This window comes from Salmo trutta, chromosome 5, assembly GCF_901001165.1.
Source record: "Salmo trutta chromosome 5, fSalTru1.1, whole genome shotgun sequence".
Classification (NCBI taxonomy): domain Eukaryota; kingdom Metazoa; phylum Chordata; class Actinopteri; order Salmoniformes; family Salmonidae; genus Salmo; species Salmo trutta.
Genome location: NC_042961.1, coordinates 28269120 through 28283528, shown reverse-complemented (window position 1 = coordinate 28283528; position 14409 = coordinate 28269120). Strand labels below are relative to the sequence as shown.

At 40.8% G+C, this 14409-nt stretch overlaps 1 protein-coding gene across 1 annotated transcript in view; it reads right to left on the bottom strand.

Annotated features, from left to right (window-relative positions):
- Positions 1 to 11285, bottom strand: part of sgpl1 (sphingosine-1-phosphate lyase 1) — a 36037-nt gene extending 24752 nt beyond the window's left edge. Inside the window, exon 1 of the mRNA XM_029753222.1 lies at positions 11064 to 11285. Within this exon, the coding sequence (XP_029609082.1) occupies positions 11064 to 11075 (12 nt within the window). The 5' untranslated portion in view covers positions 11076 to 11285. The remainder of the gene's footprint in view (positions 1 to 11063) is intronic.
- Between the last annotated feature and the right edge of the window lie 3124 nt (positions 11286 to 14409).

The window sequence follows — 14409 nt, the reverse complement described above, 5'->3', positions numbered from 1 at the left end:
CTGTTACTAGGCAGTTAATTGTAATTAAGAATGTGTTCGTAACTGGCTTGCCTAGTTAAATAAAGGTTAAATAAAATTAAAACAAATAAATTACATCCCTGTTAGTGAGCATTTCTCCTTTGCCAAGATAATCCATCCACCTGACAGGTGTGGCATATCAAGAAGCTGATTAAACAGCATGATCATTACACAGGTGCACTTTGTGCTGGGAACAATAAAAGGCCACTCTAAAATGTGCAGTTTTGTCACACAACACAATGCCCCATGATGTCTCAAGTTGATGGAGCATGCAATTGGCATGTTGACTGCAGGAAGGTCCAGATAATTAAAATGTTCATTTCTCTACCATAAGGTGCCTCCAATGTCATTTGGAGGTCAGGGCTCTGTGCAGGCCATCCAGCTTCATCACCTGCGGAATCATCTGAGGAGGGTGGGGGGTGCTGAGGAGTATTTTTGTCTGTAATAAAGCCCTTTTGTGGGGAAAAACTCCCCAGTGGGTGGGCCTGGCTGCCAAGTGGTTGGGCCTATGCCCACCAATGGCTGCACCCCTGCCCAGTCATATGAAATCCTTAGATCAGGGTCTAATTCATGTATTTCAATTGACTGATTTCCTAAAATGAACTCAGTAAAATCTTTGAAATTGTTGCATTAACATTTTTGTTCAGTACACAATTTGGTCACAAAAACATGTCAGCACAGCCTTTTATCCGCAACAAGTACATTTGATGGAAACATCTCTGGTGGGAAAATTTGCATAGTGTTTCAATATGGACTTTAGAATATTCACATAAAAATCTGTTGCCAGTTGGATGGAAACCTAGCTACAGACACTGACTGTCACCACATATCACCATCATTTAACCATGTCCCCAATAGCAGATTTACATCCCGTGCACAAAATCGAAATGACAAACCCTTAAAAACACACAAGTCACAATGCAATTCCCTCATAATCAATTGACATCACACTTTCCATCATATACAGTTCAACACACCATCAGTCAACTTTAATCTTTGCGAAAGCAGAAATACAATACCCAACAAGTACTAATAAGTCTACTAATGACAAGTACTTACACCAGAAGACTCGCGCTGTGGTTCAATTTCTTTCGCTCTGTAGAAACGCAGTAGCGGAAATTACATTAGAGAGAGAAAGTGACTAGGGTAATCTGCTACTTCAAAATGCAGCTAGTCTTTAGACTGACAGGTAGCCCTGGTCGCAGTTGTAAATGAGAACTTGTTCTGAACTGGCCTACCTGGTTAAATAACGGTGAAATAAATGTTAAAATTCCACAACCGGGACCAGGTGAGGTGGAGGAATAGGAATCAGCTGACTACACTCTGCCCCTGTCGTCCATTAGACATACCATTTGTAGCCAATGGAGGAGAGAAACATCATAGACACTTTTCCTCCCCTAACAAATTAATTTGGTTGTGTTCATTTGAGTGCAGAGGAAGTGCAATAACATGCTACTGCACATTATTATCTGATAGACGTATCACTAACGTATTCCAAATACAAAATACATTAAGTAAGGAATACACTATTTTAGGTGTGGAATATAGAAAAACTGCTCATACCTTATCCTCATTTGACAAATTGAGCCTATTTCCAAACCAGCGGTTATAGTAAATAATTCATTAATTTCACGAGTGCAGTAAAATGTGTTTATCTATTATCTGTAAGATCACTACTTTTTACAACACTATGCGTTTCTGCTTGATAACAATAAAGATAATATCCATGAAGGTTCCCTGTAATCAGATAGGGAAAAGCTTAAGGTCCACAAGACAGTAACTTGAATAACCACTATTCCTAACCACTGAATCTAACATCGCATAGTGCTTTGGGGGAAAATATAATAGGTACTGGTGATGCAGTACGCAAACACTTTTAGTTACTTCATTAGAAATGTAGGCTTTAATTGACGACTGACGACCTGCTTAAATGGAATCACGTCAATCCAGGTCAAGTAAAAGTCACAGCAACAAAAACAAAGAAACAGTATGACATTAAAAAAAATGGTTTACGTAATAAAGAGTACTGACAGTAGTTTTACAGACAGGGGCCTAGCCTATAGTAATGACAAACCCAAATTCTACAATGAATGAACCTGAATGAACGCTTTGCCTTTCAATCACAGGAATACACCCCCTGACGACAGTTGTTAGGTTTAATCTCCGACAGGTTTGCCAAGGTTAGCGAAACAGCGCAGAGTTGGGAGCAACACACTATGTGACCAGCAGCGGCCATGTATCAGATGAGCAGCTAATCTTAATGCATTATCGTAGGATTAGGCTTCATTCTCCATCTAAAATTGGGGGAAAAACGAACGTTTTGACAGGACTTTTTAAATATGTATGCAATAGCTGTAGTTCCCTTTGAGTTCAGTGCTTCTGTAGCACAGACAGCAAAGCTGAGCATCCAGTGCCACATTTAAGTTTTTATATGCCATAAACTGGAGAGATTAAATGGTGTTATCTTGCGTCGGGGCAAAAGGAAAGTCCTGGTGCAACAGATATAAACCCTTTGCCACGTACGTACTCTTTGTTATCCGACACATTTCTTTCTGACATTTTTCAAACAACATACTTTGCCCGTCACAAAACATTTTTCGTGGCCGTTTTTGCGTTAGGACAAATTATGCAGTGCTGAAGCCCGATCTTCACGCTTATTTTGTTCTCCCTATTGTTGTGTAAACGCCCATGCATCCGTTTTCCCAGGCCAACAGTATTCTGTAAGGAGACCTTTGTTGTCTCCAAGGGGAGGTCGTATTTCTCATGGAAATGTACTGGGTGTGAGGAGGCTACTGCTATGAGAGACATCAAGGGAAAAACAGTGTGATAATACACATTAGTATCAACACTGGCTTGGCAAACACATTTTATGAATTCTTAGAGTTCTAAGGTCTGTATTTTATGGAAAATAAAATTCAAACGCTTCAAATTATGAAGTCAAGTACCACGATCTAAGCGTCAACTGTCAACACCGAGTTCATTTGTGGTCTAGCGGTTAGAGCCGCTGCCTTTATATCGCACATAGCCCTACCGTGGGTTCGATTCCGGCACACGCCCTTCTAGCATAAATAACTCAAATCGGGGGATTGACATAATTTAGTAACACATTTAAAATATGGACAGTCGAGGGATATTTCACCCAGATCTGTATAGGAAATTACTATACCAGACACTTCATTTTAAAGACAGTTGTATTTAATGCATAAAATAAATAAGAAACAAATGAAATAATAACAGTAGGCTACACCAACATTAGTTTCCATTCATACAAAAGAGTCGGGTAAACTTCCACAGTAGATTTGCCGTGGTATATGAGGAAAGGCACAACAACACCTTTCCCCCTCAGGAGACTGAAAAGATCTCAGGAGACTGAAAAGATTTGGCATTGGTCCTCAGATCAAAAAAAAAAGTCATACAGCTGCACCATCGAGAACATCCTGACCGGTTGCATCACCGCCTGTTATGGCAACTGCTCGGCATCTGACCTTAAGGCGCTACAGAGGGTAGTGTGTACGGCCCAGTACATCACTGGGGCCAAGCTTCCTGCCATCCAGGACCTATATAATAGGCGGTGTCAGAGGAAAGCCCATAAAATTGTCAGAGACTCCAGTCACCCGAGTCATAGACTGTTTTCTATGCTACCGCACGACAAGCGGTACCGGAGTGCCAAGTCTTGGAACAAAAGGCTCCTTAACAGCTTCTACTCCCAAGCCATGAGACTGCTGAACAATTAATCAAAATGGCCACCGGACTATTTACATTACCCCCTCCAGTGTACCCCAGCACACTGACTCGGTACCGGTACCCCCTGTATATAGCCTCGTTATTGTTATTGTGTTACTTTTTTACTTTAGTCATTTGGTAAATATAAATAACTCTTCTTGAACTGCACTGTTGATTAAGGGCTTGTAAGTAAGCATTTCACGGTAAGGTCTACACTTGTTGTATTTGGCGCATGTGACAAATAAAGTATGATTTGATTTTAAATACTTTATTTCAATTGTACAGAATACTTGTCAAATAGATAAAATCGCCCTTAGTCTCTTAAAGGTCCAAGTTGTTCCAATGATAATACCAACCAGAAGGCGCACATACACTACATGACCAAAAGTACGTGGACACCTGGTCATCGAAAATCTCATTCCAAAATCACGGGCATTAATATAGAGTTGGTCCCCGCTTTTCTACTATAACAGCCTCCACTTTTATGGGAAGGCTTTCCACTAGATGTTGGAACATCTGCGGGAACTTGCTTCCATTCAGTCACAAGAGCATTAGTGAGGTCGGGCACTGATGTTGGGCGATTAGGCCTGGTTCGCAGTCGGAATTCCAATTAATTCCAAAGGTCTTCGATGGGGTTGAGGTCAGGGCTCTGTGCAGGCCAGTCAAGTTCTTCCACAATGATCTCAACAAACTATTTCTGTATGGACCTCGCTTTGTACCCCGGGGCATTGTGATGCTGAAACAGGAAAGGACCTTCCCCAAACTGTTGCCACAAAGTTGGAAGCAAAGAATCGTCTAGAGTGTCATTGTATACTGTAGTGTTACGATTTCCCTTCACTGGAACTAAGAGGCCTAGCCCGAACCATGAAAAGCAGCCCCAGACCATTATTCCTCCTACACTAAACTTTACAGTTGGCAGTATGCATTGGGGCAGGCAGAGTTCTCCAGGCGTCTGCCAAACCCATATTTGACCAGGGCAGTTCTAGCAGGCCCGAAATTTGATGAACTAACTTGTTGGAAAGATGGCATCCTATGACGGTGCCAGGTTGAAAGTCGCTGCGCTCTTCGGTAAGGCCATTCAACTGCCAATGTTTGTCTATGGAGATTGCACGGCTGTGTGCTCGATTTTATACACCAGTCAGCAACGGGTGTGGCTGAAATAGCCGAATCCACTAATTTGAAGGGGTGTCCACATACACTATATGTACATAAGTATCTTGAAAGACTTTGGTTGCAAGCAGGACTAAGGTAACCCCAACATCATATTTTAGGGACCGGAAATGCGGTAATCAATAATAGTTTCAATTGAGATCAGCTGTGCGGGTGAATTTTGAGCCTATTGATGGTTTAAAGAGGCATTACTTCGCGATAATACAGTGCCATCAATGGTTGCAATAGGCCACTTGTTATTGGATTATATTTCAATATGCCACATTCTTGTAGGCTACTTGTTAGCCTATCCATTGCCACATAACGAAAGGTGTGAAAACCGATAATAGCCTACTGTTTGTGTTTCACTGGCTGAGTTGAGCTGATTTGTGCCATCAGTTGATTGACAGATGTAGGCCTACTGTAGAACGATAAGGTTTCCTCCAGTGTGGATGCTAGCCCACATTTTATAGTTAGGCTGTGTATAATTTGTCAATATACTTATGGTCTTTTGAGTGGATGGCTCTTACAGTAGGTGTGATTTCCACTGCTAAGCTGTTATGCGCCAGCAACAGTAGCATAGACCTACTGTACTTTCAGTTTGATGCTGGCATTTTTAAATCGTCCTTGTTGTGGATTAAAAGCCTGTATTGTGTGGCCCTACTATTTCATTTTGAAAAACTGTCAAGATGTTTATGCATTTGACCCTATCCAAATTCGATTTAGTTGAGCTGAGACACTTTTCTTTGATGTATAAATCATCAGACTATTCATTTTACTTTTTGAAAACATTGAAATAAATGCAATTATCTTTTCGCTTCAGGATTGTTTTGATCACATGGACTGGGATATATTCCGGGTAGCTTGCAAAAATAATCTAGACACATACACAGATACGGTGAATGAGTTTATAAGGAAGTGTATAGGAGTACCCACTGTGACTATTAAATCCTACCCTAACCAGAAATCGTGGATAGATGGTAGCATTCACGTGAAACAAAGCGCGAACCACCGCATTTAACTATGTCAAGGTGACTGGTTATATGGCAGAATATAAACAGCGTAGTTATTCACTCCGCAAGGCTATCAAACAAGCTAAACATCAGTAGAGATAAAGTGGAGTCGCAATTCAACGGCTGACACGAGACGTATGTGGCAGGGACTACAGACAATCACGGACTACAAAAGGAAAACCGGCCACGTCGCCGAGCCCAACGTCTTGCTTCCGGACAGGCTAAACACATTCTAAGCACGCTTTGAGGACAACACAGTACCACCGACGCGACCCGCTACCAAGGACTGTGGGCTCTCCTTCTCCGTGGCCGACGTGAGTAAAACATTTAAACGTGTTAACCCTCGCAAGGCTGCCAGCCCAGACGACATCCCTAGCCGCATCCTCAGAGAATGCGCAGACCAGCTGCCTGGTGTGTTTACGGGCATATTCAATCTCTCCCTATCCCAGTCTGCTGTCCCCATATGCTTCAAGATGGCCACCATTTTTCCTGTACCCAAGAAGGCAAAGGTAACTGAACTTAATGACTATCGCCCTGCAGCACTCACCGCTGTCATCATGAAGTGCTTTCAGAGACTAGTCAAGGATCATATCACGTCTACCTTTCCTGACACCCTAGACCCACTTCAATTTGCTTACCGCCCCAATAGATCCACAGACGATGCAATCGCCATCACTCCACACACTGCCCTATCCCAACTGGACAAGAGGAATACCTATGTAAGAATGCTGTTTATTGACTATAGCTCAGCATGCAACACCATAGTACCCTCCAAGCTCATTATTAAGCTTTTGAGGCCTTGGGTTTGAACCCCGCCCTGTGCAACTGGGTCCTGGACTTCCTGACGGGCCGCCCCCAGGTGGTGAAGGTAGGAAACATCACCTCCACTCCGCTGATCCTCAACACTGGGGCCCCACAAGGGTGCGTTCTCAGCCCCCTCCTGTACTCCCTGTTCACCCATGACTGCGTGGCCAAGCACGCCTCCAACTCAATCATCAAGTTTGCAGATGACACAACAGTAGTAGGCTTGATTACCAACGATGACACGACAGCCTACAGGGAGGAGGTGAGGGCTCTGGGAGTGTGGTGCCTGGAAAAAAACCTCTCACTCAACGTCAACAAAACAAAAGGAGATGATTGTGGACTCCAGGAAACAGCAGAGGGTACACCCACCTATCTACATCGACGGGACCGCTGTGGAGAAGGTGGAAAGCTTCAAGTTCCTTGGCATAGATATCACTGACAAACTGAAATGGACCACCCACACAGACAGTGTGGTGAAGGTGGCGCAACAGAACCTCTTCAACCTCAGGAGGCTAAAGAAATTTGGATTGTCACCTAAAACCCTCACAAACTTTTACAGATGCATAATTGAAAGCATCCTGTCAGGCTGCATTACCGCCTGGTACGGCAACTGCACTGCCCGCAAGGCTCCCAAGAGGGTGGTGTGGTCTGCCCAACGCATTACAGGGGGCAAACTACCCGCCCTCCAGGACACCTACAGCACCCGATGTCACAGGAAGGCCAAAAAGATCATCAAGGACATCAACCACCCGAGCCACTGCCTGTTCACCCCGCTATCATCCAGAAGGCGAGGTCAGTACAGGTGCATCAATGCTGGGACCGAGAGACTGGAAAACAGCTTCTATCTGAAGGCCATCAGTCTGGTAAACAGCCATCACTAGCATAGAGAGGCTGCTGCTTATAGGCAGACTACAAATCACTGGCCACTTTAAGGAATGGAACACTAGTCACTTTAATAATCTTTACAGATCTGGCATTACTCATCTCATATGTATATAGTGTATTCTATACTATTCTACGGTATCTTTGCCATGGGGCAAAGAGAAAAATGTGCAGCTTTATAGGTAATCTGATACTATTCTACACATTTTGCCATGAGGCTGAGAGAAAATGTTGCCGTTTTAAAGCTAATTTCAAGCAATTCTACACATATTGTCATTGGGCAGAGAGAAAAATGTGCAGTTTTATAGCTAATCTCACGCTATTCTACACATTGAGGTTGAGAGAATTTAGACATTTTTAAAGCTAATTCTAAACATAAAACTGCACATTTTTCTCTCTCTATTTGTTAGTCAACTTATCGATAATTAAACACTTGCAGCTTTTCTTCTGTGACTGTCATTAGCCTATATTTTACCTTAGAAGACTAAATAAACTCTTGCTCACCAGAATGTCATAAATCGATAGATTTCAATCTTATTTACATTGGTAAAGTTCTCTCTGTCATCTCTGCTTCTTTCGCGGAGCAAAGACGTTTAGGGACTGGGGAGAAAATGCTATAACTCAAAAAAAAGAAAAACAGTAAAGATTTTCTGTGCAAAATGTTCAAATGACATCATTTTGACAAATTGTAAGAAAATAGAAAGCTGTGAAAACGGATGCATATTTTATGTGGTTGAAATACTATCAGCTCTCATTATGCTGATAAAGATAGATACCATCTGTAGAGGTGCTAACTGCATTCGCATTCTCTCAAGATGCTGAAAGAAAATCAGATTTTTCCACTCCTGTTCCAGAGTAAAAATGTACCCTACATTTGCTGTATACTTTTACTGCAAGAAATACTTAATTCTGCAGGAGTTAAAAGGAAGGTTACGTGAGAGGTTATAAACCTACAGTTAGTGTCCAGATTTCACTTTCCATTTAACCCATCTGAACATTAGGCCACAGTTCCCTTGACGTGCCAGTCCTATTTGAAGTCCCCGTTTTGTGACTGTCGAATTTGTATAGCGCCTTACAATCATCCTATTTTACCACTTCACCAAATCTTTCCAAAACATTACTTTTCTAGCCTTCCCCTCTCTTAATTTTCAACTCTCCATTTTGCAGCTTTTCTTTTTTTGGAGTTAAACTCTGACGTTATCCTTTTTGCCTCTTAATTTTTTCTACCTGTTCCCAAAAGCATTTGCCGATTTGCGTATAGGCTATTTGCCATGCATACAGTTAGGCCCTTAAAGCGTAGACTTATGCACTAATGCCAGATAGCCTAAACTAATATAAGAAACACCTCAAATGTAGCCTATAGATAAACATTGCACAAGAATGATACATTTATGCATTTTTTTAAGGTATTGTTTTCTATTTTTTCAACCCGCACGCCACCTACCCGTCCTGCACTTCTAAAGCTACAAAGGATACTTGAACTAGTCAAAGGTACAATGTAGGTATGGTAGTGCATTGTATATAATAGTGCTGAGCTATTAGTGCTTGAGGTCAGTTCAGTTTCGGTTCGATTATTTAAAAAATCATCACGTTTTCGATTTCAATTGTTTTTTTTTTAAACATTAAAACGCACTATACATTATGTGGGTTGAAAACACTAAAAGTCAAATTAATAAAAGTCCCATTATGGTTGTGACTGCCCATTACTACTTTTCACTTATTAATAATCACCTATTTACATTCATTTAATAAAATATTTTGGTTTTGTTTATTACATTTGATGACAATTATTTCATTCCAAGTAATCTCATCAATATAGACCTGCTGCCTATGCTGTCTGACAAAATCCCTATTTTAGTAGTTCTTTAATACCTTTATGACTGCTGAATACCAACGATCAATCACTTAGATTATGTATTTTCAGGTAGAGATAACTTGCAATGCAACTGCTTTCTATCCCTCTCGATCGCGCATTCTTCGGTCTCTTCTCGTAGCAGTAAAAGAAACACACAGACCGGACAAGTAGGCGCGCAATGGATTATGGCCATTGTAGTTAATTACCACGTTTTCTGCATCAAACTGTGTAGAATATCGGCCTGTTGGAAATTACAACTCCCTACTACATTACACAGTTCAAGCATGATCTGATTTATCTCTAGAGAAACTGTGAAATGTGCTTATTGAGCTCACAGAAAAAACCCTGAACGAAATGGAATTCAAATAATCGAACAGATATCGTTCCATTCGTTGTTTTAATTACTCAGCACTAGTATACAAACACCCCCCCTGGCGGCGATTGTAAATATTTCCTCAGACATTCAGATCCTCCTACTGCAGGATTATTTTCCTCTTGCGACTAAACGGGTCAAATTAAGATCCGACATCTGTAGTGCAAGTGATAAAAAGCACATTTCCATGGCACAAAGTGTTGAAGGTACTGATGTCCAAAGACGTACAGTACGTGGGGCTGCTGATGTCTGTATATACCGTATTATATACTGTGTAAGTCTATAGGTCTGCTAATACAGGACTAGTAAAGGCCCAGTGCACTACTTTTGTGAAGATAATTTATTTTTTAACATACATTTTTTATTTTATTCAGATTTTTCTAAGGGGGGGGGGTGCTGAACCCTCAGCACCCCTACTTCTCAGTAAAAGCTCCCTTTCTATGTCTTAAATCACTGCAAAGGAGATTGCCTGCAGGAGAAACAGTTTTTGATCATAAAGTTGTCATATCATTTGAATATGAGAAAGAACCTGGATCATTTGAATGTGAAGAAAGAACCTGTCAAGCTACAGGTGACTCTACTCCATACTCAGAACACTGACATTTCTGACAAATTTGCCACATTTCTAGAATGCATCTGGTCAGTTATTCACTCTAATAGCTGTCTTAAAACCCTTATTATACTGCAAACTAAAAGAAAATCAAACCTACAACTAGAAGGCTATGCCTGCAAGTGTGAATAGTTGTTGAGGCAGTTAAAGACAAAATGTATCTTAGAAGAATCTTGACCTTTCCATATCAGATTCTTGATCTGTATTTATGCGACATTATTCCCTCCGAATACATACAAAATAAACTACCCTGAAGAAAATGATCCTCGCAGTTGAAAAAGGATCGACTTCAAAATTATTATAAATGCCAGGGGTGTTATTCAAATAGTAAGAATGTGTGCTATAATCACTTTAACAATGCGCGAACTATGTCAACACTGTAACGTTAGCGCTCCAGGGCAAGCAACATGATTGTGTGTAGGCAAACTTAGCTCCACTGTTCTGGACGCTTTACTATCGCCTGCAGCAACACAGTCAACTTAATTGTTATAATGTAAATAATTTATCAGTGAGACCTGCTGCTTGTATGCTTTTTGACACACGGAGTTAGCTAACGTTACATGGCTCAAGCAATATTTACATTTATTCAGAGAAAGAAAGAAAATCCTACTGAAAAAAAGCGTATTATTCACTTACCCAATAGTCCATGGTTAGTGTCAAGGCAAGCCTTCAGCAAATGATTGTCTTCACTTTTTCTTAGTAGGGAAAGTCACTTCAATATTTTTGTATAGCTCGCTTTGTGGTCGAGGATCTGATAAACATACCACTATATTATAGAGATCGTAAACTAAACTCAGGAAGTGACAAGCAACTAAAAGCAAGCAACCTTCTTCGACTTCTTCTTCTTCTTCTTCTTCTTCAAGGTTTTATTGGCGGACTACATCCAAAAAATGCATTGCCGCCACCTATTGGGTGGGGTGAAAACGGAGATACTTTAACGATTTTGTTTTTTAACTAAACATTTATGAAACACACTCATGTTAATCTCAAAAAACAAAACGAAATTCAATGTACTCCTTCACTTATTCAAATGTAGTCAGATCCGTACACAGCCTTTGGGGCCTGAGAGGGGGAAGCATCTTCAGACAGTATTCCCTGCAATGTTTCAGCAGTGAAACCCTGCAGATCCAAGAACCTTTTAGCTGCTTTCACAGTGATTTACAGTTTCTTCGATTTTTTTGTTAGTTTGTCCTGCACAATTAATAAACGCAACAAAATCAACATTCTTCAGCGTTCGTTTTCAGAATCTTTCAACTGACTGACATCCACATACTGTTGAGCATCATCCACTGCCATAGCTACATGAAGTCTACTCACTACTTCGTCAACGTTCACTGCATCTGCATAGGAGGCCTTCGACAGCCCTGATCCTTCCTACTTTGACCTCCTTCACTATGGAACTTGATTCCCATCACAGACTATTCAAAAATAATATTCCGTCTGCAAATACTTGTCACGTGGCCGAACTTTTTACATTTATGACACTGAAGTGGCTTTGGTAGATAAGCTTGCACCACATATCTCATATATCCCAGCCTTACACGAAGCCTCAATATCCATCGAGATGCCAGACAGGACGCTTTTTTATCGGTGCCCTACTCCGATAATCATAGCATTCCACTTCATGTGTAGATAGTACTGTACATCCCCAGTGCTTTGACCTTTTGTTCTTTTGACACACATGAAATCAATATCATACCACTCTTGGTCACTCTGACTGACTCCACAAGTCCAATGCATTCTTCACTATCTTTGTGAACGCAAACAGGTTTCCCCCAAAAACATCCTTGCTCATGAATCGCACTCCAACAAGGAATTGACGCATTATCATACCGAGGCTTATCTTGATTTACAACTTTACACCTTATAGCTCCATTCTTATTACACACATGTTCTCTATCTTCACTCGCGCCAACAGAATCAAGCATTACTTCTGCTTCCGCTATTGCTCTCAAACCCGAAAACACTCCCAGCAAGCAACCTTTCCATCTTAAATAGTACTTTCAAGTCAACTGGGAACTCTGAAAAATACGAGGTCAAATCATGACGTCAGTGATCTTCAGTTCGGAAAGTCATATTCCGAGTTGGATGACCGCTCAAAACGACTTTTTCCGAGTTCCCAGTTGTCTTGAACACACTGAAGTCAGACATTTCCGAGTTCCCAGTTGTTTTGAACGCGGCATACGTCGTATTATTTGTGCACGGTACACGCAATTAGAAATCTACAAACCCGATAGATTTGCTCAATGGGTAAATTCCTTTACTGCCTATTTTTCCATATAGGCCTACTATAAATGGGTGATTCTGCAACTTCGGGGACTTTTGCCCTGGAAGCTTTCAGAAATTCAAACTCATTGAAACACCATTTTACCAGTTTTATAATTGTCTTTGATTTGTCTAGAAATAATATCTGATAATGGCTGCATCGTACTATTCAGGAATTTATATATTTTTGTCATTTCCCTCAGACAGCCAGAGACAAATGTAATTTACATCACGTCACTAAATATCAATTTTTGGTGAAAAGGAAATATCATACAATTAATTTATAAGACATTTCTTATACATTTGTACATGAACTTGTATTCAATATTATTTTACGGTTTCCTGATCTTAATAATTCAACACAATGCCTGAATGTATAAACTCGCCTTTGTGACAACTGAAAACATTTATTCATCATGGAAAAGAAGATATTTCCACCCAACCTTTTTGTGAGATAGTGATAACCATATGATTTCCCCATTTAAAACAACTCAATCAATGTAAATTATACATAATATACTAATTTACCTAAAAAAATATGAGTGTGGCGGAAATGACATCTATGTAAAAAAAACATATGAAAGCAATATTTGAATGCAAACATTTTGAACAACAACCATTGTAAAACATTTAATTAATTTAAGACAAAGTAACATTCTAAAAGTACCCAATGTACAGAGCTCAAGGAAGTAGACCAATGTTTTTAAGAGATGAGCCCAGATTGCAGAGGGGTCATCCGCATAGAAGAGCTCAGTGAGCAAAGTAAAACTGTATAATTTGTGTTATATCCAATACAGGTGTGGAAGGTCACCTGCTTGTGAGAATCACCGAAGTGAACTGCCTGGATTTCACTGGTGTATTTACACAGGTAGTTCTATCAGGGGCGCAACTTCGGTTTTAAAAGTGGGGTGGAGACATAATTATTATAATTAGTTTTATCCAGTCGGATAAACACTCCAAACAGCCTACCCGACAGCTCGGAGGCGCCTGCGTGGTCGTAAAGCACACTGTTGCCTCGTTTGGTATCACATTCCAAGGATAAAACTGGGGGGGGGGGGACAAAAATGCCATTTCAGAATGTGGGGTGGACATGTTCCCCCGTCCCCAGTGAAAGTTGCGCCCCTGAGTTCTCTGCAAAGTCAATATGCACGATGATCTCCTCTTTCCACAGATTCTCTTTTCATTCCTTCAGTTTGTAATATTGGTGTCGAATGTTGTACACCTGTTTCTCCAACTTCTCTTTCAATCCTTTGGAGAAGTCCTCCAGTAGAATCTCCAGTAGAATCTGCAGTGTGCCACACACCTTTTCTTTTACTATCAAATGTACAGTGAACTTCTCCATGTTTCCCTCTTTGTTTTTTCTTCTCTCGCTCTCTTCAGCTTTGTTTTTCCACTCAAACCACCATGTCTGCTCACCAGCATCAAAGTCAGATGTTTTAAGCTCTTTTGCTTGGCAAAGGGAGCACTCTGTGTACATGCACTCTTTCTTCAGGTTCTCACAGCAAAGAGTCAATAAGATTCTCAATGTTGCTGCAGCTGATACTGTAGTTTGTCCACCATGAACTGGAGGTTGGCGTGGGTTTTGCAGAGCCATGTGTCCCTATCCTGGACTGTTGACTTGACAATCCAAAAAGGACGTCTTTTGCAGAATTCATAGCAGGACATTTTAATCTCTGAATATTCCCTCTTAAAATGCTGATAAGGGTTCTGAATTGTG